Source organism: Salmo salar, chromosome ssa19, assembly GCF_905237065.1.
Source record: "Salmo salar chromosome ssa19, Ssal_v3.1, whole genome shotgun sequence".
Lineage (NCBI taxonomy): Eukaryota > Metazoa > Chordata > Actinopteri > Salmoniformes > Salmonidae > Salmo > Salmo salar.
In genome coordinates, this window is record NC_059460.1 from 79,253,312 (window position 1) to 79,276,379 (window position 23,068).

General features: G+C 45.2%; 1 protein-coding gene across 4 annotated transcripts in view; it reads left to right on the forward strand.

The window, feature by feature from the left end:
* The window catches only part of LOC106579675 (TGF-beta receptor type-1), an 83,365-nt gene that overhangs the window by 43,548 nt on the left and 16,749 nt on the right, over positions 1–23,068 (forward strand). For 2 of the 4 annotated variants that reach the window (XM_014159802.2, XM_014159803.2), the window contains exons 3-6: positions 9,660–9,923; positions 12,994–13,224; positions 13,980–14,147; positions 21,228–21,384. In XM_014159802.2, coding sequence (XP_014015277.1) covers positions 9,660–9,923; positions 12,994–13,224; positions 13,980–14,147; positions 21,228–21,384 — 820 coding nt within the window. The remainder of the gene's footprint in view (positions 1–9,659; positions 9,924–12,993; positions 13,225–13,979; positions 14,148–21,227; positions 21,385–23,068) is intronic. The other 2 variants (XM_014159804.2, XM_014159805.2) reach the window with 2 other exon arrangements.

Consider the following 23,068-nt stretch of genomic DNA (forward strand, 5'->3'; position numbering starts at 1 on the left):
GTTTGTGGTTGGTTCCAGCAATGAGGTGTTTTAAAATTAAAAGTGCATTTACCTAGTTTCAGTGGAGACCGAAGGAACCTCAAGCATTAACCAACTTTGTGAACGGGTTGGTTAAAACAGAAATCATGCATTGTCTCCTATCTGACAGATAATTCTCAAACCACTTGCAAAGAAGCTTGATCCAGGCCTATTTCAGTCAGCCTTTGAATGAGAATGTAATGGTCAACAGTGTTGAAGGCCTTGGAAACGTCTATAAATAAGGCAGCGCAATGTATGTGTATATATATATATATATATATATATTTTTTTTTTAAATTATTTTAAGTGGTAGTAGCTGAAACGGATACTTTGTCCAGGTCTAAAACCTGACTGGTGCACATTTAGAATAGAATAAGAAGTTAAAGTTGTTAGTTAAGAGTTGGGATTGAGATTTGACTACATCCCAGAAGGTTGCTGGATTCCCACCATTCTCACATACTTTTTGAATTGTGTATGTTGACTTTGTTTTTCTAACCAGAGAGACATTTTTCTCAAATGTCTGAAGGACAACCAGTTAGATGTAGTTATCAGTCAATTGAGCCTTAGCCCAAGCAAAATGTATTTCCTGTAATTTTCAGACAATTCATTCATGAAACAAGGGGTTGATCTATCCTTTACTTTTATTTCTTTATATTTTTTTTTTTATATGATCGGTCTTATCTGCAACAGTGTTAAACAGAGAAGTAAAACAATTTAGGACCTGCTCTGAGTCAGACATAGATAACACAATCCCCCAGTCACACATCACCAGATCAGACATAAAATGCTGCTCATTAAAATTCCTAAAATTGGCGGAACGGTCTAAGGTACTGCATCACAGTGCTTGAGGCGTCACTACAGACCTGGTTTGATCCCGGGCTGTGTCGCAGCCTGCCGCGACCGCGAGACCCATGAGGCGGCGCACAATTGGCCCAGCGTCGTCCTGGTTAGGGGAGGGTTTGGCCAGCCGGGATGTCCTTGTCCCATCGCGCTCTAGCGACTTCTGTGGTGAGTTGGGCGCATGTACACTGACACAGTCACCAGTTCTACTGTGTTTCCTCCGACACATTGGTGCTGCTGGCTTCCGGGTTAAGCGAGCAGTGTGTCAAGAAGCAGTGCGTCTTGGCAGGGTCGTGTTTCGGAGGACACATGGCTCTCGACCTCCGCCTCTCCCGAGTCCCTTACAGCAGCGATGGGATAAGACACTAACAACCAATTGGAAATTGAGGAGAAACTGGGGTAAAAATAAATAAAATGTATTTCTAATGTGTGGTAGCTTTGCATTTAGGAAGCTTAGCAGCTCTTATGCAGGCACTGGGATAATGGTCACTGAGCTCATTAAAAAGATTCCATTGGCAGTATACTTATGAGGGGCATTTGTTGGAATACTATCTAAAAGGGGAGATTTTTCTGGGTGTTTTAAAGTTGGGGTGAGTTGGTTTAGATTAAATCAAACTTTATTTGTCACATGCGCCAAATACAACAAGTGTAGACTTGACCGTGAAATGCTTACTTACAAGCCCTTAACCAACAGTGCAGTTCAAGAAGAGTTAAGAAAATATTTACCAAGTAAAATAAAAAGTAACACAATAAGAATAACAACGCGGCTATAAACAGGTGGCACCGGTACCGAGTCAGTGTGCAGGGGTACAGGTTAGTTGAGGTAATCTGTACATGTAGGAGGGGGTGAAGGGACTATGCATAGATAACAAACAAACAGCGAGTAGCAGCAGTGTACAAAAGGGATGGGGGGTGGTGTGTGTCAATGTAAATTGTCCGGTGGGGATTTTATTAATTGTTCAGCAGTCTTATGGCTTGGGGGTAGAAGCTGTTGAGGGGCCTTTTGGTCCTTAGTTAGATGCTCCGGTACCGCTTGCCGTGCGGTAGCAGAGAGAACAGTCTATAACTTGGGCTTTCCTCTATAGTTATCAGTTGAGTTAGATTTGTCTCAGTAGCAATATCTTATTACTTGTTTAGTGCATGTGTAATGTTAGCACTCCGCATTCTCCTTCCTATTCTGTTCGGATGCCAACTGTGCTTTTTTTAAGAACCTGAGGTCGCTCCCAAAACAAATCGAAGTTGTCAATAATGTCCAACGCATTTTCGGAGGAGAGTAAAAAAAAAAAAAATTCAAGAGTCCAGTGCATATAGCCTGGAGAAGTGATCAACTCTAAGACTATATGTTAAGATGGGGCCGGAAAGACCAATCCGCTTGCCATCAGCCTGTCTCAACTTCCTCGATTTGCCGGCAGCTTGATGTCATTAGTACCGGCATGCACAACTACCATTTGCAGCTCAGAGTTTCGGTCTAGAATGACCTTTAAGCTCACGAGTAATATCTTGCACCAGGAAAGCAGAATGTCTTTGCTCCAGCAACCACCACATCCCGTACAATAGAACTCCCTACAATGGCCACACTAGGAGGGGGAGGTCATGGATTTCCATGCTGTGCGGGGGCCGCGGCCTAGCTTGCGCTGGGTACTGTGGTGGGGGGAGCGTTCGGAGGGCCCTGGTGAAGGGCCGCGACGCTGCTTGATGGCCACAGGTCTTGACGAGAGGGCAGGGGGTGGGTGCGTTGGGGTGGATATCTTCTACCGCTAATTCTCTGGTTCTCGTCGGAGGGAAGTGTCAATACGGGACACTGGTCTATATCCATGTTAGAATCCCCAGCAGCCACTGCAGAGGGACTCCAGTCTCGACGAGCACCTGGGATGATCCCCTTGATCGTTTAGCAGTGTGGCATCTAAATCAGCGTTCGGCTTTGAAGTGTCCTTGTTCAGAGCGAGGTGCTCATCGAGAAGCTTGATTTACTCATAGTTCTGTGGTCTGTTAGAGTTGTCTACACTTATTACAAGGTCTGTAAAATCTTCCTCTTTACTACCGTCAACATGTTGCAGGTGTCCAAGGTGTCCAGTGGACCCATGGAACACCCAAAATAAAACACTTAAAACAAAAGTATTACTTGTATAAACAACAAACCGAGTGTGACCAGTATTTCACGTTCCCGAAGTGACAAGTGATGGAAGTATGTAACATTGTTACATGTGAGTGTATATAGACATTTCAAATGATTCATTTAATAAAACGATCAACTTGTCAATGTATTTTTTGTCATGTGCGCCCCATAAAAAGACCGGTAGCCGACAGGTAGCCTTTACGTGTATATCTTGTTGTTTATTTTGGCCAATCAAAGCGGCAAAGAGCTACAATGTGTAGCAAGTTGAGTGAGGGTTCACTAATGCAATGCAAGATGGAATAAAATGAGGGAATTGAAAGTTAGCAAAATGAGGCAAGAGTAGGCTACAACAAGCAACCATCAGGTAGGCTGTTTTATCTGAATGTGGTTGGGGAGAAAGTGCATCATGTAGCCACAATTAGCCTAGCTAGCTACAGTATAGCTAGTTTCTCTAGGCTACTCCAGTCAAGACAGGAACTGTTATATGGGATGATAAATAACATTGTGTCTGCTACAAGTCAGATAGCTGAGTTGCCTTGGCTACTGGTTCTCTCTCTGCCTCCATCGACTCGCTCCAATCCCATAGCGGCCCCTCCACATCTGCAGCAATAGAGCACCAGCCTCTCTCCCAGAAGCTCTCAGGTTAAAAATGTAAGTTGGGAAAAAAAACACGTCTTTACAGTGAACTATTTGGTTAACTATTTAACTAACTACACTGAATAAAAATATAAACGTAACACGTAAAGTTTCATGAGCCCATGTTTAATGAGCTGAAATAAAAGATCCCAGTAATTTTCCATATGCACAAAAAGCTTATTTCTCAACTTTTTGCCTCAAATGTGTACATCCCTGTTAGTGAGCATTTCTCCTTTGTCTAGATAATCCATCCACCTGAAAGGTGTGACATATATCAAGAAGCTGATTAAACAGCATGATCATTACTAAGGCTGTCCCTGACAACAACAACAACAAAAAACATCTTTGTCGAACAACCGACTGTTCTTTCGACCAATCGATTGGAAGAAATGTTTAACCGTGTATTTCTCTATGTAGACATATCATATGTGTTTTAATCAAATCAACTATATTAAATGAATGAGTTTGTCTGATGCTTTAAGCGAACTGTTTGATGAAATAACTAAGACACACAAATGACTAGAGGGAGTCCGCCCGCAATTGATTTTATTCTGCTGGGCCTGACTCGGACTTGCTGCACTGTGTTAAAAGAAAATACTGTGACGAGCACCTGTTCTTTCTCTCTCTCTCTCCTCTTTGCTGCAGCGTCCACCACAGAAATTAAGTGTGTCGTGCTGTCTGTGTTGCTGAAACATAATTACAGCCATTTCTGACTGAAAAGTTATGTTACCTTAATCCCTCATTTGTTTAGGATAAACATTTCCTATTCCCTCAACCCTTGCTCTCTTTATGTGACACATGTATGTAGGACTGACCTCATTTAGTCGTTTGGTCGATAGGCTGTTGGTCGACTGAGATCATTTTAGTTGAGCAGTGGCAAATATTTTATTTATTTATTATGGCACACGAGACAGCTGTCTCATTCACGCCTCTGAATGGACTAATCCACTGTGGAGGCACACCAGTACCACCAGCAGTACATTTACCCTTAATTACCACCAGTACCACCAGCAGTACATTTACCCTGAATTACCACCAGCAGTACATTTACCCTGAATTACCACCAGCAGTACATTTACCCTGAATTACCACCAGCAGTACATTTACCCTGAATTACCACCAGCAGTACATTTACCCTGAATTACCACCAGCAGTACATTTACCCTGAATTACCACCAGCAGTACATTTACCCTGAATTACCACCAGCAGTACATTTACCCTGAATTACCACCAGCAGTACATTTACCCTGAATTACCACCAGCAGTACATTTACCCTGAATTACCACCAGCAGTACATTTAGCCTGAATTACCACCAGCTGTACATTTAGCCTGAATTACCACCAGCTGTACATTTAGCCTGAATTACCACCAGCTGTACATTTAGCCTGAATTACCATCATTTCTCATCTACAAAGTTTCTTTGGTAATTTCTGTTCAATGAGTTCAATATATTATTATTTATTATTACAGTCTTCATTATAGGAGTGGACACATTATTTGCAGAGCGTACAACCTAGGCGACACTTGGTTTATTTCATTATATTTACAAGTTGTCCGTTTATTTCATTGTCTTCTGTTTGGAGCGCTCCTGCCAAATCTTGAGTAAGGACAAACACCTGATTTACGCATAGAAGTAGGCCAAGGCTACCTGAACTGCGTGTAAATGTAGGCCTATAAATGTTGATTGTCTTAACTCTCCATCACTGTGGAGCTTCTCAAAGTAATTTTTCTTCACTTCAAAAAGTAACTAAGTCTGTTTTTTTGTTTGTTTTTTTTACATCCATTGAGAAGGACAATACTTCCTCAACATAGCCTATTGGAAAAATCTTTCCATCTCCCTTTCGATAACCACTCAGCATGAAAGGGGACAACATGTCATGCTCTGATCAGGTGGAAATGTCATAAAATAGGTCTGCCTCATTACTTCTTTTCCCTTTGTGCAAATAGCCTTCAGTTGTGTCTGTCTGTTCGGCGCTCAATGGCACAGGAAACTGAGGGCCCAGAATATTTTCTACAATGTTGCAAGTTTGCTACTGTGAGCTTCACACCTGACCCAAGTTAATAGTTGTTTCAATGTTTGAAGTTCCGTGCAGACAGGCCATGCATAGCCAAAGTGATTTATAGTATATTTATTTTCATCAGCATATTTTCTACCTGCGGGCTGCAATGTATTTATTTGTTGGCTTTATGTAAGTCTACTTTTACATAATGACTATAGAAGTTACTTTTAAATGTATATTATTTTCATTTCGATTAGAATTTTGATTAACCACGTCATTGATTTTGAGAGATGAAAACTTTATAAATTAGAGGAAACCCTTTCCACCAAAATCTGCATATGAAAATCATAACTGGCACGCAGATCAGTAGAAATGGTAGGATAACTTGGCACTCCACATGGAAAAGGTTGCCGACCGCTGGTGTAACCTATTACCGGTACCTTCAGGAGCCTAATGGCAGAATCTGTGATGGCCAGCAGCAGCGGGCCCGTGGGAGGAGCAGGGTCGAGATTTTTTTTTCCCTCTTCTGGTTAGGCTTTATGGATCTCTGGCTCCCTCTTTAGTAATTTGTGTGTCTTCATTTTTTTATCGCAGTGCTTAAGGCCTTTGACAGGCTCAGTAGCCTACATATTGTCGATTTTTATTCAAAAATAGTGTCTATATATCAAAAATACCGGTTTTAAAATTTCGACCAGTCGATTGGTCAAAAGAACACATGAGTCTCGATCGACCAAAATAAAAAAATATTGTCGGACAGCCCTACCTATATGCATTGCATGCACGTGACCAATAGGGCCTGACCTATAGCATATTATAAACACATCAATAAATGGGTTATAACAAACTCTGAAAACCGTAACACGTGACAGGGAAATGGTTGCAGAGGATGTGAGAAATAAACTCGAAACGGGGGAATGTTTACTGGTTGCTCAGGAGGTAAAGGGGAAGTCGGATGTGTGGAATAAATTTAACTGCATGCATATTATGTGTGACTAACAGGTGCTGTTAGATTACAGTATAATTTTTCTGACCGTTTAGAACAATGTAAACAACACTAAATACATGATAGTCAGACCAGAGTCTGTTGTAGCATTTTGTTGTGAAGCCTTTATTACAGCAAAGACTAAAAACAGTCGCATTCATTCGAGAATGGAACGGTTTCGGGCCTATGTATTGTTTATGCAAATTATTCAATGGTTGCTTTATTTTATTTTGAAACTATATAAAATGCATTGATTGCATTTCAAATCATGAATGACTCCTATGCTGTGATGACATGAACAAAATAAATGATTGATTGATTCAGTAGCCCATATAAGTATTGAAGTATAGGCCTAAGTTGAGTTTTAAAGACTAAACAGGATGCGCTCTTAGGCCTACAGCTCGATGGTGGTTATACAAGGCTGCTATACTAAGCCTTACTAATGATAATGACATTACTGATTTATTATAATGTTAGTCATAATAACAATAAGGAGATCAAGGAAAAAAGAGGGTTGTTATTATTGTAAATAAATATTTTTCTGACGATTTGGAATAGTGTAAACAACACTAAATCAATTCTGAATAACACCAGACAAGCTGGTCTAATGAGGAAAAGTACAAAGCCTTAATTACAGCATAGCAAAGATTAGACTTTTTGTGAAATTGTTTATCCGACATGTTGTGGTTGCCTGAGGCTTTGTGCTCACGGAATCAGTAGAGTATTAAACACTCAAACAGGTAACAGAAGCAGGATCTGTCTTCTTTCTGTAGATATTTATGGATGATTTATTATAGCTAATGAAACTGGGTTTGCACAACGGTAGATTTTTTTTCTTCGCCAACTGTCAGAAAGCGCCTCAGGGAAGCTCATTTGTGTGCTCGTCGTCCTCACCAGGGTCTTGACCTGACTGTAGTTAAGCGTCGTAACCGACTTCTTCAGTGGGCAAATACTCACCTTCGATGGCCACTGGCACGTTGAATAAATGTGCTCTTCACGGATGAATCCTGGTTTCAACTGTACCGGGCAGATGGCAGAGAGCGTGTGTTGTGTGGGCAAGTGGTTTGCTGATTTCATAACCCCATGGTGGCAGTGGGGTTATGATATGGGCAGGCATAAGCTATGGACAACGAACACAATTGCATTTTATTGATGGCAATGTGAATTCCGAGATACCGTGACGAGATCCTGAGGCCCATTGTCGCGCCATTCATCCGCCACCATCACTTCATGTTTCAGCATGATAATGCACGGCCCCATGTCACAAGGATCTGTACACAATCCCTGGAAGTTGAAAATATCCCAGTTCTTCTATGGCCTGCATACTCAGCAGACATGTCACCCATTGAGCATGTTTGGGATGCTCTGGATCGTCGTGTACGACAGCGTGTTCCAGTTCCTGACAATATCCAGTAACTTTTCACAACCATTGAAGAGTGGCATAACATTCTACAGGCCACAATCAATAGCCTGATCAACTCTATACGAAGGAGATGTGTCACACTGTCTGAGCCAAAAGGTTTTCTGATCCATGCCCCTACTTTTTTAAAGGTCTCTGTGACCAACCAATACATACCTGTATTCCCAGTCATGTGAAATCCATAGATTAGGTCCTAATGAATGTATTTTAATTGACAGATTTTCCTTTACATATGAACTGGTGTTCATTCAAGTCTTAGGAGTTGTTGCATGTTGCCATTTATATATATTTTTGTTCAGTGTAGAATATCTGGATATTCAACAAAAATGAATGATGCTATTCGAATAGTGAAATTATTTCAAACCCTCATCCCTACTGAGAATGCACTATATAGGTGGAGGAGGCCCAGAACCCTGTTTAAAGGATCAACCTAGGTTAGCCGATACCCGTTTTTAGTGGAGGTGTTTGAATGAACGTATTCCAGCTTCACGAAGCATTTATTTCTGGCATCGCTGTCTGTATAGGGACATGTAAATGTTGTCGACAACAGATGGTTTTTGCCCACACAGTGTAGTGGCCCTGTTTTCACCAAACTCCCAACAAATGCTCTGCCGCTGCACAACGTAAGCCCAACTCTGACATGTTTTTTATTTTTATTTTTAAGTGTTTGCCGAATGCCTTGTACCAGGGAGCACGCTGTTCCAGGGACATTAATACAAGGCAGTGGTTCTCAAACGGCTCCTTAAGGACCACCAGACGTTTCACAATGTTGTTGTAGCCCTGAACTAGCTCACCTGATTGATCTAGTCAAAGGCTTGATGATTAGTGGACCAGTTGAATCAGGTGTGCTAACTCTGGAATGAATAAAGTACCTGGATTGGCTGAGGGTCCCCGAACTTGATTTATTTTTCCTAGCTTCCCCAAGCGATGTTTACAAAGATGGCCACCCCTAGTGAGTCATGTTTGTTTTCTAACTATTAGACATAATGTACAGGCTATTGAGCGGCCAACACAGTAGGAGCCTTTATCAGTCTTCTGATCAAAACAAGATTTTCCAGCAGCTTGGGGTTTTGAGAAGCTTCTCTTCCATTACTATTGATGTAGCTAGAGCCTTCGTATCACCATGGGTCATCCTTTAGGCATGTACTGTAACGACTTATGAATCCCTATTAACCAGTGACTTGTCTGTGTCACGAGTGTCTTCACCAAGCGTATGAGCCATCCAATTCATAACTTTCATATATTGGATGCCTTTCGACGACAAGGACCCCTGGAGCCAAGACCAGGTAATGGTCAGACATTTGTGGGGAGCACTGGTGTGTGGGTATTCTGGGTATTGTAGGTTACCTGTCCTTTTGTACCCAGCACTTAATGTAGACTTGGTCCTCACTCCATCTCAATCAACGGCCCGTTCACCCACTCTTATCCCGGGACCATCTCCACATACAGCTGGTTGGGAGTTATCTGATTGTCCCATCTGAATGTGGAACTATTTGTAAAGAATCAATTATGTTGAAAGTTGCCAAATAGATGAACTCCTATGAATAGTTAATGTCTATTGTGGCGTGTCTGGCCAGAGTGGATTTTTTTGTTGTTGTGTCTAATTCTTTTTAATATTCTCCCTTCCCTTTCACCCTCCCGCAGTGCCAACGGTGAAGCCGGTTCCTCTGGGGCCTGTAGCTCTGGCGGCAGTGATCGCGGGGCCCGTGTGCGTGCTGTGCTTCGTGCTAGTGCTGGTCTTCTACGTTTGCCACAGCCGGGTGGGTGTGCATCACCGCGTGCCCAACGAGGAGGATCCCACCATGGATCACCCCTTCCTCACCGTGGGTTCCACCCTCAAAGACCTCATCTACGACATGACCACCTCTGGCTCCGGCTCTGGTGGGTTAGGGAGCCGTGGGGTTTTGGGTGTGTAGACTGACTGTGTGTAGACTGACTGTGTGTAGACTGACTGTGTGTAGAGTACTCTGCTCATGCAGGACAGCGTATGTTTTATATTATTTAAGTTTCTGTTTCTCTATTTGTGTGTGTCGCGTTAGTAATGCAGCCCGACGGTGTGTCGCGTTAGTAATGCAGCCCGACGGTGTGTCGCGTTTGGTAACGCGGCCCGACGGTGTAACGCGGCCCGACAGTGTGTAACGCGGCCCGACGGTGTGTCGCGTTAGTAACGCAGCCCGACGGTGTGTCGCGTTGGTAACGCGGCCCGACGGTGTGTCGCGTTGGTAACGCGGCCCGACGGTGTGTCGCGTTGGTAACGCGGCCCGACGGTGTGTCGCGTTGGTAACGCGGCCCGACGGTGTGTCGCGTTGGTAACGCGGCCCGACGGTGTGTCGCGTTGGTAACGCGGCCCGACGGTGTGTCGCGTTGGTAACGCGGCCCGACGGTGTGTCTTATCTGCTAAGGTGTGGCTTCTTGTGTTGGGTCTCTTTGTTTGCCCTTTGTGTGTGTGTGTGTGCAATTGTATCAGAGTACTATTTTTCAGTGCGTGTGCGTGCGCTTACCAGCATGCCTCTGTGTGAGTGTGTGAATTACTCTGCCAATGTGTGTGTAGCTACAGAACAGCTCTTAAGGAGGCACCCTGCTGTGACATGGTGGGGCAGACTGAGCCACTGGCTCGCTCTCTCTCTCCCTCTCTCCCTCCCTCTGTGAGGTGAGTGTGTAGTGAAAGCAGCAGTTATCTTATCTGTCCATCTCTGGCTCAGATGGGCTCTGCCTTAGCCATGGCGTAATGGGAGCAGAGCGGTGCAGGGCTCTGATGACAGGGTGGTGTTATTGGAGCGGTGCAGGGCTCTGATGACAGGGTGGTGTTATTGGAGCGGTGCAGGGCTCTAATGACAGGGTGGTGTTATTGGAGCGGTGCAGGGCTCTAATGACAGGGTGGTGTTATTGGAGTGGTGCAGGGCTCTAATGACAGGGTGGTGTTATTGGAGTGGTGCGGGGCTCTAATGACAGGGTGGTGTTATTGGAGGGGTGCGGGGCTCTAATGACGGTGGTGTTATTGGAGCGGGGCTCTAATGACGGGGTGGTGTTATTGGAGCGGGGCTCTGACGGGGTGGTGTTATTGGAGCGGGGCTCTGATGACGGGGTGGTGTTATTGGAGCGGGGCTCTGATGACGGGGTGGTGTTATTGGAGCGGGGCTCTGATGACGGGGTGGTGTTATTGGAGCGGGGCTCTGATGACGGGGTGGTGTTATTGGAGCGGGGCTCTGATGACGGGGTGGTGTTATTGGAGCGGGGCTCTGATGACGGGGTGGTGTTATTGGAGCGGGGCTCTGATGACGGGTGGTGTTATTGGAGCGGGGCTCTGATGACGGGTGGTGTTATTGGAGCGGGGCTCTGATGACGGGGTGGTGTTATTGGAGCGGAGCGGGGCTCTGATGACGGGGTGGTGTTATTGGAGCGGAGCGGGGCTCTGATGACGGGGTGGTGTTATTGGAGCGGAGCGGGGCTCTGATGACGGGGTGGTGTTATTGGAGCGGAGCGGGGCTCTGATGACGGGGTGGTGTTATTGGAGCGGAGCGGGGCTCTGATGACGGGGTGGTGTTATTGGAGCGGAGCGGGGCTCTGATGACGGGTGGTGTTATTGGAGCGGAGCGGGGCTCTGATGACGGGGTGGTGTTATTGGAGCGGAGCGGGGCTCTGATGACGGGGTGGTGTTATTGGAGCGGGGCTCTGATGACGGGGTGGTGTTATTGGAGCGGGGCTCTGATGACGGGTGGTGTTATTGGAGCGGGGCTCTAATGACGGGGTGGTGTTATTGGAGCGGGGCTCTGATGACGGGGTGGTGTTATTGGAGCGGGGCTCTGATACGGGGTGGTGTTATTGGAGCGGGGCTCTGATGACGGGTGGTGTTATTGGAGCGGGGCTCTGATGACGGGGTGGTGTTATTGGAGCGGGGCTCTGATGACGGGGTGGTGTTATTGGAGCGGGGCTCTGATGACGGGGTGGTGTTATTGGAGCGGGGCTCTGATGACGGGGTGGTGTTATTGGAGCGGGGCTCTGATGACGGGGTGGTGTTATTGGAGCGGGGCTCTGATGACGGGGTGGTGTTATTGGAGCGGGGCTCTGATGACGGGGTGGTGTTATTGGAGCGGGGCTCTGATGACGGGGTGGTGTTATTGGAGCGGGGCTCTGATGACGGGGTGGTGTTATTGGAGCGGGGCTCTGATGACGGGGTGGTGTTATTGGAGCGGTGCGGGGCTCTGATGACAGGTAGCGCTGACAGAGCTGCTGGAAACTGCTCTGACCCCCAGACGCCAGCCCTGCCAGTCAGGAGGCGTGGCGTGAGAACTGGCAAGAGGACAGGACAGTGTCATCTCGTTCCGACCAGAAATGAACAGCTCGATACCTGGATTTAATTCAGAATCATCTTCCTGGGATATTTTATTGGGGAAGAGTGGGAATCAATATTAATGTAGGATTTTCCAATATGGGGCAAAGTGGATTTTTTTTTCTTCTGCGTGGTACCAAGACCGTCTGATCTGGTGGTACCAAGACCGTCACATCTGGTGGCACCAAGACCGTCACATCTGGTAGACTGGCTAAGTCCACAGTCAAGTTTGATTTGATGTACACACCAACCCTATCTAAGTTTCAGGCTTTTAGAATGGGATTTCATTGTAACAATAGGATCATAAAGGATGAACCAGCTCAATATTTTGCTCTTTATCGAGGCAAGTAGATCAATCCACAGTCTGCCTGGATTTTGTACACATTAAGGTGGAGAGGGAGCGTGACTGGGTTTAAGGTTTAAATGTCTTTATACCGTCTCAAAAGCCATAGCACAGCCAGTTCATTTGATTTAACTGACGTTTAACTGACGTTTTGGTTCAGGTAATTTTCACGTCTTCCTTTTGAATTGAGTCTTTGCTAGTGTTAAGCAACTGTTACTATGTACTGTACATTGCAGTGAGAGACCAGGCCCTTTTTGTAGTGTTTTTCTAAAATGCCTTCCTCTTCCTCCTCTTCTTCCTCCCAGGTCTGCCCCTACTGGTACAGAGGACCATAGCCCGGACCATCATCCTCCAGGAGAGCATCGGGAAGGGCCGCTTCGGCGAGGTGTGGCGGGGCAAGTGGCGAGGCGAGGAGGTGGCGGTCAAGATATTCTCCTCCCGTGAGGAGCGTTCGTGGTTCCGTGAGGCCGAGATCTACCAGACGGTCATGCTGCGTCACGAAAACATCCTGGGCTTCATCGCCGCCGACAACAAAGGTACAAACAATCACAGCTCACTTCTAAAGCGTCAAATCACTTTTGTAAGGGTGCATTTATAGGCTAGAGCCTCTTTTCCTTAATGTCTGTAGTACCCCTCTATCAGGGATCAGGCTGAGGGCTCTGGTCTGTAGTACCCCTCTATCAGGGATCAGGCTGAGGGCTCTGGTCTGTAGTACCCCTCTATCAGGGATCAGGCTGAGGGCTCTGGTCTGTAGTACCCCTCTATCAGGGATCAGGCTGAGGGCTCTGGTCTGTAGTACCCCTCTATCAGGGATCAGCCTGAGGGCTCTGGTCTGTAGTACCCCTCTATCAGGGATCAGGCTGAGGGCTCTGGTCTGTAGTACCCCTCTATCAGGGATCAGGCTGAGGGCTCTGGTCTGTAGTACCCCTCTATCAGGGATCAGGCTGAGGGCTCTGGTCTGTAGTACCCCTCTATCAGTGATCTAGGTAGGGGCTCTGGTCTGCCGCGTCAGTAAGGTGGACTGGACTGGTGTGGGCTTGTAAGAATATTTGGATGATCTCCGTGCACAATCCCTGCTCGAGGTTTGTGTTTGTTTTTATGGCGCTGGGTCAATAGTTGTTCAGCTGCTCTGAGCCTTCTTTGGCTATCTGTAGGTAACATCACATTGCTCTGAGGAGAACCGAGTCACTGTGTTCATTAACCTCTCCTCTCTTTCTGTTTTTCTCTCCATCATTCCAATTACTCAACTTTTTTTGTCTTTGTACATCTCTCACCTTTTGCTCTTTCTCAGATAACGGGACATGGACCCAGCTGTGGCTGGTGTCAGACTTCCACGAGCACGGCTCTCTGTTTGACTATCTGAACCGCTACACAGTCACAGTGGAGGGCATGATCAAACTGTCTCTGTCCACCGCCAGCGGTCTGGCCCACCTCCACATGGAGATCGTTGGCACGCAAGGTGAGTGACGGCCACGTCGACCAATCGGTCAGAGGGGACAGCAACTCCCACCAATCATCGACTGAGGACTTTGTTTGTTGAGAGATGGAGTATTCCTTTTTGGTTTCATGTATAATATTTATGTTATAAAATCCTATGTTATAAACTGTGTGGATGACACGCATACAATACATACTGTTAACTGCTATTGCATATCTTGGAGAGAGATTTATAACTTGTCAGCTAACGTCAGCTGTTTTTTTTAGGCCATAGATTTTGTAGTAATGTTTGTATCACATGAATGCACATTAGACATGGCAAAATGTCCTGGAAGAAATGGTGTCACATCCCTCCAGTAGAGATCCAGACACTTAGAATCTATGACAAGGTCCATTGAAGCTGTTCTGACTAGTGGAGGCCCAACGTCCTATTAAGACACTATATGTTGCTGTTTCCTATATTTTAACAGATACCTGTACATTTTCACTCTAATCGCATTGAAGTATTTCTATCTGCACATATTAGGTTTGCGTCATATGTCGGGTTGACCCCATTTAGTCGACTGGTCGATTGTTTGGTCGATAGGCTGTTGGTCAACGGAGATGATTTTAGTCGAGCAGTGGCAAATATCTAAAAAATAATTTATGGCACACGAAGATACCTGTCTGAGTGGAATAATCCATTGCGGCCGCCTCGGGGATGGCACACCAGTATCGCCAGCAGTACATTTATTGTTAGTTAGCATAATTTCTAATCTACAACGTTTGTTTGGTTACGGTAACTTCTGTTAATGCATAATAATATATTAAATTAGTCTTACTGTTGTCATTTGTAGGAGTGGTCACTTTGTTTGCAGAGCGTACAACCTAGGATACACTTGGTTATATCCATTTTACGAGTTGTCCATTTATTCATTGTCTTCTGTTTGAAGCGCTCGGGTCAATATTTAAGTAAGGACAAGCACCTGATTACGCATAAAACTAGGCCTAGGCTACCTGGACTGTGTGCAAATGTAGGCCTAAAAATTTTCCCATTTGGGGATCTGATACTATTTCTGGTTGTCTTAACTCACCGTCACTGTGACCGCTGGTGAAGCCTATCACCGACGACTTCAGGAGCTTAATGCCAGAATCTGTGATGGCCAGCAGGAGAAGGGTCGGGAACAGCTTCTTCTTCTGGTTCGGCTAAATTGATCTCTGGCTCCCTCTTTACTAATTTGTGTGTCTGAATTTTTAATCGTAGTACTTAAAGCATCAGACAAGCTCAGTAGCCTACATATATTTGATTTTATTAACACGTCGGGTGTGTCTATATATGGAAAAATACATGTTTTAAAATGTTTACTAATCGATTGGTCGAAAGAACAGATGACTATCGGTCGACCAAGATTTTTTTTTTTTTTTGCGTGTCGGGGACAGCCCTAGTCATATGATGTATACAGGCAAAACCAGATATATTTATTTATTTATTTATTTTAGTAACTTGACAGTGACTAATTCAACTAGGCCACATGTCTTGTCCACACATAGTTCCTCCACAGAACAGTAGGGAAGTTTCTACAGGAGTCTAGACTGTCATGGAATCTACTTTCCTCATTGTACAGTTCTGTACATTGGGTTTTGCCCTCTTGCTCAGGATACACGCTATAGGCCATGTCCACTTGGCAGTGGTGCAGTATTTGGGGAATAAACAAAACTGTTTATTTAGCTAGTGGAGCCTCCGAGCAGAACATGTTCTCAGTAAAGCAGAGCGTTCCGTCGAGACTGTATGTGAAATCCCCATCCCCCTGCAGGATCTGTAAATAGATGTTAAATCATCCCTGTCAGGCCTCTGTAGTTTCTCTTCTAACTGTACACTATTACCCCCTGCCTGTCTAGTTATTACCCCCTGCCTGTCTAGTTATTACCACCCCCTGCCTGTCTAGTTATTACCACCCCCTGCCTGTCTAGTTGTTGTTATTACCACCCCCTGCCTGTCTAGTTGTTGTTATTACCACCCCCTGCCTGTCTAGTTGTTGTTATTACCACCCCCTGCCTGTCTAGTTGTTGTTATTACCACCCCCTGCCTGTCTAGTTGTTATTACCACCCCCTGCCTGTCTAGTTGTTGTTATTACCACCCCCTGCCTGTCTAGTTGTTGTTATTACCACCCCCTGCCTGTCTAGTTGTTGTTACCACCCCCTGCCTGTCTAGTTGTTGTTGTTACCACCCCCTGCCTGTCTAGTTGTTGTTACCACCCCCTGCCTGTCTAGTTGTTGTTATTACCACCCCCTGCCTGTCTAGTTGTTGTTATTACCACCCCCTGCCTGTCTAGTTGTTGTTATTACCACCCCCTGCCTGTCTAGTTGTTGTTATTACCACCCCCTGCCTGTCTAGTTGTTGTTGTTACCACCCCCTGCCTGTCTAGTTGTTGTTATTACCACCCCCTGCCTGTCTAGTTGTTGTTATTACCACCCCCTGCCTGTCTAGTTGTTGTTATTACCACCCCCTGCCTGTCTAGTTGTTGTTATTACCACCCCCTGCCTGTCTAGTTGTTGTTATTACCACCCCCTGCCTGTCTAGTTGTTGTTATTACCACCCCCTGCCTGTCTAGTTGTTGTTATTACCACCCCCTGCCTGTCTAGTTGTTGTTATTACCACCCCCCTGCCTGTCTAGTTGTTGTTATTACCACCCCCCTGCCTGTCTAGTTGTTGTTATTACCACCCCCTGCCTGTCTAGTTGTTGTTATTACCACCCCCCTGCCTGTCTAGTTGTTGTTATTACCACCCCCCTGCCTGTCTAGTTGTTGTTATTACCACCCCCCTGCCTGTCTAGTTGTTGTTATTACCACCCCCTGCCTGTCTAGTTGTTGTTATTACCACCCCCTGCCTGTCTAGTTGTTGTTATTACCACCCCCTGCCTGTCTAGTTGTTGTTATTACCACCCCCTGCCTGTCTAGTTGTTGTTATTACCACCCCCTGCCTGTCTAGTTGTTGTTATTACCACCCCCCTGCCTGTCTAGTTGTTGTTATTACCACCCCCTGCCTGTCTAGTTGTTGTTATTACCACCCCCCTGCCTGTCTAGTTGTAATCCCATAACCTTCCCCTGTATGTATTTACCCCTCTTGGGTCCCACAGACTTTGGCCTTTTTCGGACGGGATTAGTTTTACTGGGGGAGGTTGAGTAATGTAATTATATGTATGAGCACGAAACACCACATCTGTAATTTTATTCTTGTCCGAATCTGCCATGGCAGTAATTTTTACATTTCCAGCCAGAATAACCTACTGTTTTTTGGCAAACTCCAAGGTCAATTGATACTACTATTCCTGTGTCTATCGACATCTCTGTGTTTTGAGAGAAATGTCTTGAGTATGACAGGTGTTGCTCATGTCTTGAGCAAGAAAACAATAACTGTTCGATAAATTTAACAAAGTGCTGCGCATAAGCAATACAGTGCATTGGGAAAGTATTCAGACCCCTTGACTTTTCCCACATTTTGTTACATTACAGACTTATTCTAAAATGGTTTAAATCATTTTTTAATCTACACACAATACCCCATAATGACAAAGCAAAAACTGAAATATCACATTTACATAAGTATTCAGACCCTTTACTCATTACTTTGTTGAAGCATCCTTGACAGCAATTGCAGCCTCGAGTCTTGAGTATGACACTACAAGCTTGGCACACCTGTATTTGGGGAGTTTCTCCCAGCTCTGTCAGGTTGGATGGGGAGCGTCGCTGCACAGCTATTTTCACGTCTCTCCAGAGATGTTTTGTCCGTTCATCTTTCCCTCAATCCTGACTAGTCTCCAGTCCCTGCCGCTGAAAAACATCCCCACAGCATGATGCTGCCACCACCATGCTTCACCGTAGGGATGGTGCCAGGTTCAATCTTGGTTTCATCAGACCAGAGCAAACTCCAAGCGGGCATTCATGTGCCTTTTCCAGAGGAGTGGCTTCCGGCTGGCCAGAAGAACTCTGGAGCTCTGTCAGAGTGACCATCAGGTTCTTGGTCACCGCCCTGACCAAGGCCCTTCTCCCCCGATTGCTCAGTTTGGCCAGGCGGCCAGCTCAAAGAAGAGTCTTGGTGGTTCCAAACTTCTTCCATTTAAGAATGATTGAGGCCACTGTGTTCTTGGACCTGCAGATTTTTTTTGGTACCCTTCCCCAGATCTGTGCCTCGACACAATCCTGTCTCGGAGCTCTACGGACAATTCCTTCGACCTAATGGCTTGGTTTTCGTTCTGACATGCACTGTGAACTGTGGAACCTTATATAGACAGGTGTGTGCCTTTCCAAATCATGTCTAATCAATTGAATTTACCACAGGTGGACTCCAATCAAGTTGTAGAAACATCTCAAGGATGATCAATGGAAACAGGATGCACATGAGCTCAATTTCGAGTCTCATAGCAAAGGGTCTGAATACTTATGTAAATAAGGTATTTCAGTTTCTTATTTTTAATACATTTGCAAAATGTCTGAACCTGTTTTTCACATGTTAGAATGAGGAAGGGGTCTGAATACTTTCCGAATGCACTGTGTATGAATGGCCTGCATATCGGTATTCACCGATATTACAATTTTGCGGCTTTTAAGCATTCTAGTACAGTTAAATTGTTTGAAACACACACACACATACACTGACCAAAAAGTAATTTTGTTGGCATTTAAGTATGTCCTCATTACCAGTCAAACTTCATCAAAACCTTTCTTTCTTTCACTTACTTGCTGTACGGTTTTCGTTGTTCATTTGTTCAGTCACAACCAGGTTTTCATCATACATGTCAAGCAGTAAAGTTTCAGCTCTGTCTGTCCGTGGCCTCTCTTCCTCAGTGTGCACTGTCACGGTGTCCATTTCCATCTTGTCCAGCTGTGTCTGTAACATTTCACGTAAACCCTGTTCCTTGTCTACATCTACATTTGAAGTAGCGGTCCTAGTACCTAGCATCGAGCATGGTGGCGACACAGTAGAGGCTCAGAGAGAATGCCACCGAATCGCCTCTGCTAGAGTACTTTTCCAACCCCACGGTCTGTGTTGAGCAGGTGTTTCAATGCCATGACAGAGGATATCACATCTGCTGCTGACACAGTTGAGCTTATTTATCCAGTCAGTTGTTTGATTGGAGCTAGGAGTGTTTTCAAGTTTCAAACATGTTCTCAAATGCCATTTAAAATAGCAGCAGCGGTATGAGAACCAGCACATTCTTGAGCATGCAATATGGCTTTCCTCAGTACGAAATCCTCGTCAACCCTCTGTGCTGTCAGACTCCGCATGCTCATGGGGCTGATATTGCTGGTCCAAATGTCAGTCGTGAAGCTAATAGCAGTGACGCCCATAGCAAGTAGCTCATGGGTGTGTTTCAACAATACTGTGTAACTCCGGCAGTGGAACATCTGGAAAAATAGAGCCTACTTGGTAGTGTGTACCGGTTCTCGACCAGTCGGCGAAAGCCAACATCATCCACGACAGAGAACGGTTGATTGAAATCCATTATCTTGGTGTTAATAATAATTACATAACCAACGTTCTCTAGTAATACTAGTCCAGAGCGAATAGGGTTTATGATATGTAAAACCATACACTGGTGTATAAAACATTATGAACTCTTTCCATGACATAGACTGACCAGGTGAATCCAGGTTTAAGCTATGATCCCTTATTGATGTCACCTGTTAAATACACTTCAATCAGTGTAGATGAAGGGGAGGAGACAGGATGAAGAGGGATTTTTAAGCTTTCAGACAATTTAAACATGAATTGTGTTTATGTGCCATTGAGGGGGGGAAGGGGCAAGACGAAAGATTGAAATGCCTTTTGAACGGGATATGGTAGTAGGTGCCAGGTGCGCGGCTTTGTGTCAAGAACTGTAATGCTGCTGGGTTTTTTCACTCAACAGTTTCCGTTGTGTATCAAGAACTGGTCTGTGTGCCCAATATATAAAGGATCAAATCTGGCGGTGGAATAAAAATAGGCTGTGCCATACATATTGCAAAATAGTTGGGAATAGATTTTTGATGTACCGATTCCACGGTACAGGGTGAATGAGTTGATGTATAAAATTATGCAAGATTCAAGACGTCGTGCTTTTTAGCAAAAATTATTGTACAGAATTCTTGACACCAACAAAATGTTCAATATTAGGGGCATACAATTATCGCAGCTCTGCAGATTTTGTTGTGAGGTTACATGATGTTTCATGTTGTTACATGTTGTTACATGATGTTACATGTTTCATGTTGTTTCATGTTGTTTCATGTTACCTGTTGTTTCATGTTACCTGTTGTTTCATGATGTTACCTGTTGTTTCATGATGTTACCTGTTGTTTCATGATGTTACCTGTTGTTTCATGATGTTACCTGTTGTTTCATGATGTTACCTGTTGTTTCATGATGTTACCTGTTGTTTCATGATGTTACCTGTTGTTTCATGATGTTACCTGTTGTTTCATGATGTTACCTGTTGTTTCATGATGTTACCTGTTGTTTCATGATGTTACCTGTTGTTTCATGATGTTACCTGTTGTTTCATGATGTTACCTGTTGTTTCATGATGTTACCTGTTGTTACCTGTTGTTTCATGATGTTACCTGTTGTTTCATGATGTTTCCTGTTGTTTCATGATGTTACCTGTTGTTTCATGATGTTACCTGTTGTTTCATGATGTTACCTGTTGTTTCATGATGTTACCTGTTGTTTCATGATGTTACCTGTTGTTTCATGATGTTACCTGTTGTTTCATGATGTTACCTGTTGTTTCATGATGTTACCTGTTGTTTCATGTTTCATGTTGTTACATGATGTTTAGTGTATAACATCTACAGCACCATATTATGGACTCCATTTTCATATGAAGAAGACACAGCATAATTAAAAATGGTCTTTCAGCTGTCCAGTTCTTTCACATCAGTGTATACGGAAGGAGTAAGAAGAGACTGCTGAGAGGCTCCTCCCTGCCCCCCTCCTCCCTCTTCAACATGTCAAATACAATCATGTTCTTTTGAATCAGTGAGCTCTCGTCTAATGCTTTTTCCTCTCTTTCTCTTCTCTCCTCTTTTCCTCTCTCTCTCTCGCCCTCTCTCTTCCTCAACGCCATATGTCATAAATTCCAGGGAAGCCGGCCATCGCCCACAGGGATCTGAAATCTAAGAACATCCTGGTGAAGAAGAACGGGACGTGCTGCATCGCCGACCTTGGCCTGGCCGTGCGCCACGACTCAGCCACCGACACCATCGACATCGCCCCCAACCACAGAGTGGGGACCAAAAGGTAACTGGATTCCCCCATTCGGGCTCTGTTATGACTGTTATTTGGGATGACAATTTGATAAGAGTGAGCCGCCATGCCGGCTCTTTGATGTGGTCAGTGACAACTTCAAACTACTCCACATTGACCATTGAGCAGGAATCAAAAGGTAACAGGTGGGATCATACCTGCTCCGCGAGCTGTCATTCGCTGTAATGATGTGATGGGAGATGAGAGGTGCCATTCTGGCTCCCACAGCTCATTGTAATGGCTGGAGGTGCCTTGAAGCTGGTTGTCCATTCTGGCTCTAGAGTGCTGCCGAGCCCCCATCCACAGAGTGGGGAAACTCAAAGATAACTGGAGCCCCACGGGGCTGTCATTCCGCCACCTTTGAGCCGTCTTTTGTAGTGACGGGAACCGCCATCTTGGCTCTCACAGCTGCCACTTGCCACCATAGGCAAAAGGTGAAGTTGCAGTGAAACCGGTCATCTTCCCCGGCTCTCCAGAGAGGTGTAGCAGGTATGTAGGGAGGGGAGGAGGAACACGCGGCATGAGTCATGCCATGGAAACGCGGCGCTCATACCAATGGTGCCGTCTCTCCCACCCTGCAGCAGCGTCGATGACATTTCCCCCTTTTCCACCAGACAAGCCTGTGTGTTTGGAACACACACAGGGGATGATGGCCACGCGCACACAGCCGTTCATGCCAGCTGACGCCAGACCTAGCAACATGCGATGTCTTCTATAATTCAACTCCAATAGGAAAAGGAGAACATTGTGTTGACAACCATATCGCTGATTTTACTTCCTTATTGAATAACACCGTCTTGATTCAGTCTTCTGCGGTGTATATCCAGTGTTTTTAATTGCTATATTGTATTTACTTTGCCACCATGGCCTTTTTATTGCCTTTAACACCCTTATCTCACCTCATTTGCTCACATTGTATATAGACTTATTTTTCTACTGTATTATTGACTGTATGTTTGTTTTTACTCCATGTGTAACTCTGTGTTGTTGTATGTTGTCGAACTGCTTTGCTTTATCTTGGCCAGGTCGCAGTTGTAAATGAGAACTTGTTCTCAACTTGCCTACCTGGTTAAACAAAGGTAAATTAAATAAATATCAAGCCTATCGAGCATCCCACCGATCCACGATGTAGATTCTATTCCGGCTGCTGTTATTGACTGGCCGGCTGCCACACAGAGCAGCTGTGTTACAACACTCTGCTGACTACGGAGCATAATGTGTTGTGTAACACAGCTCTGCTGGTATAGAACTGAGGCCCAGCTCATTAATATCTCATGCTATTATTCATAGTTCACATCAGTTGTTGTTGTTGTTGTTGCACTTGTTGGTATCGTGGTCAGCTCTAGGACACGACACCATGTAAAATAACACGCTCAAATGGTAGCAGATTGAATCCTGCCTCCCTTGTCTAAGTGCCCTCGACAAGCATCTGGGAACCTGCTAGCCATTAGCCTAGAGGTGGAACCCTGTGTGACTTGCTTTCTCTGCCTTCATGTCCCCTCTTCCCTTCCTTACCTCTCTTGCTCTCCTCTCCACCCCTCCCTCACTTGCTCTCCTCTCCACCCCTCCCTCACTTGCTCTCCTCTCCTCCCCTCCCTCACTTGCTCTCCTCCCCTCCCTCACTTGCTCTCCTCCCCTCCCTCTCTTGCTCTGCTCTCCTCCCCTCCCTCTCTCTCTG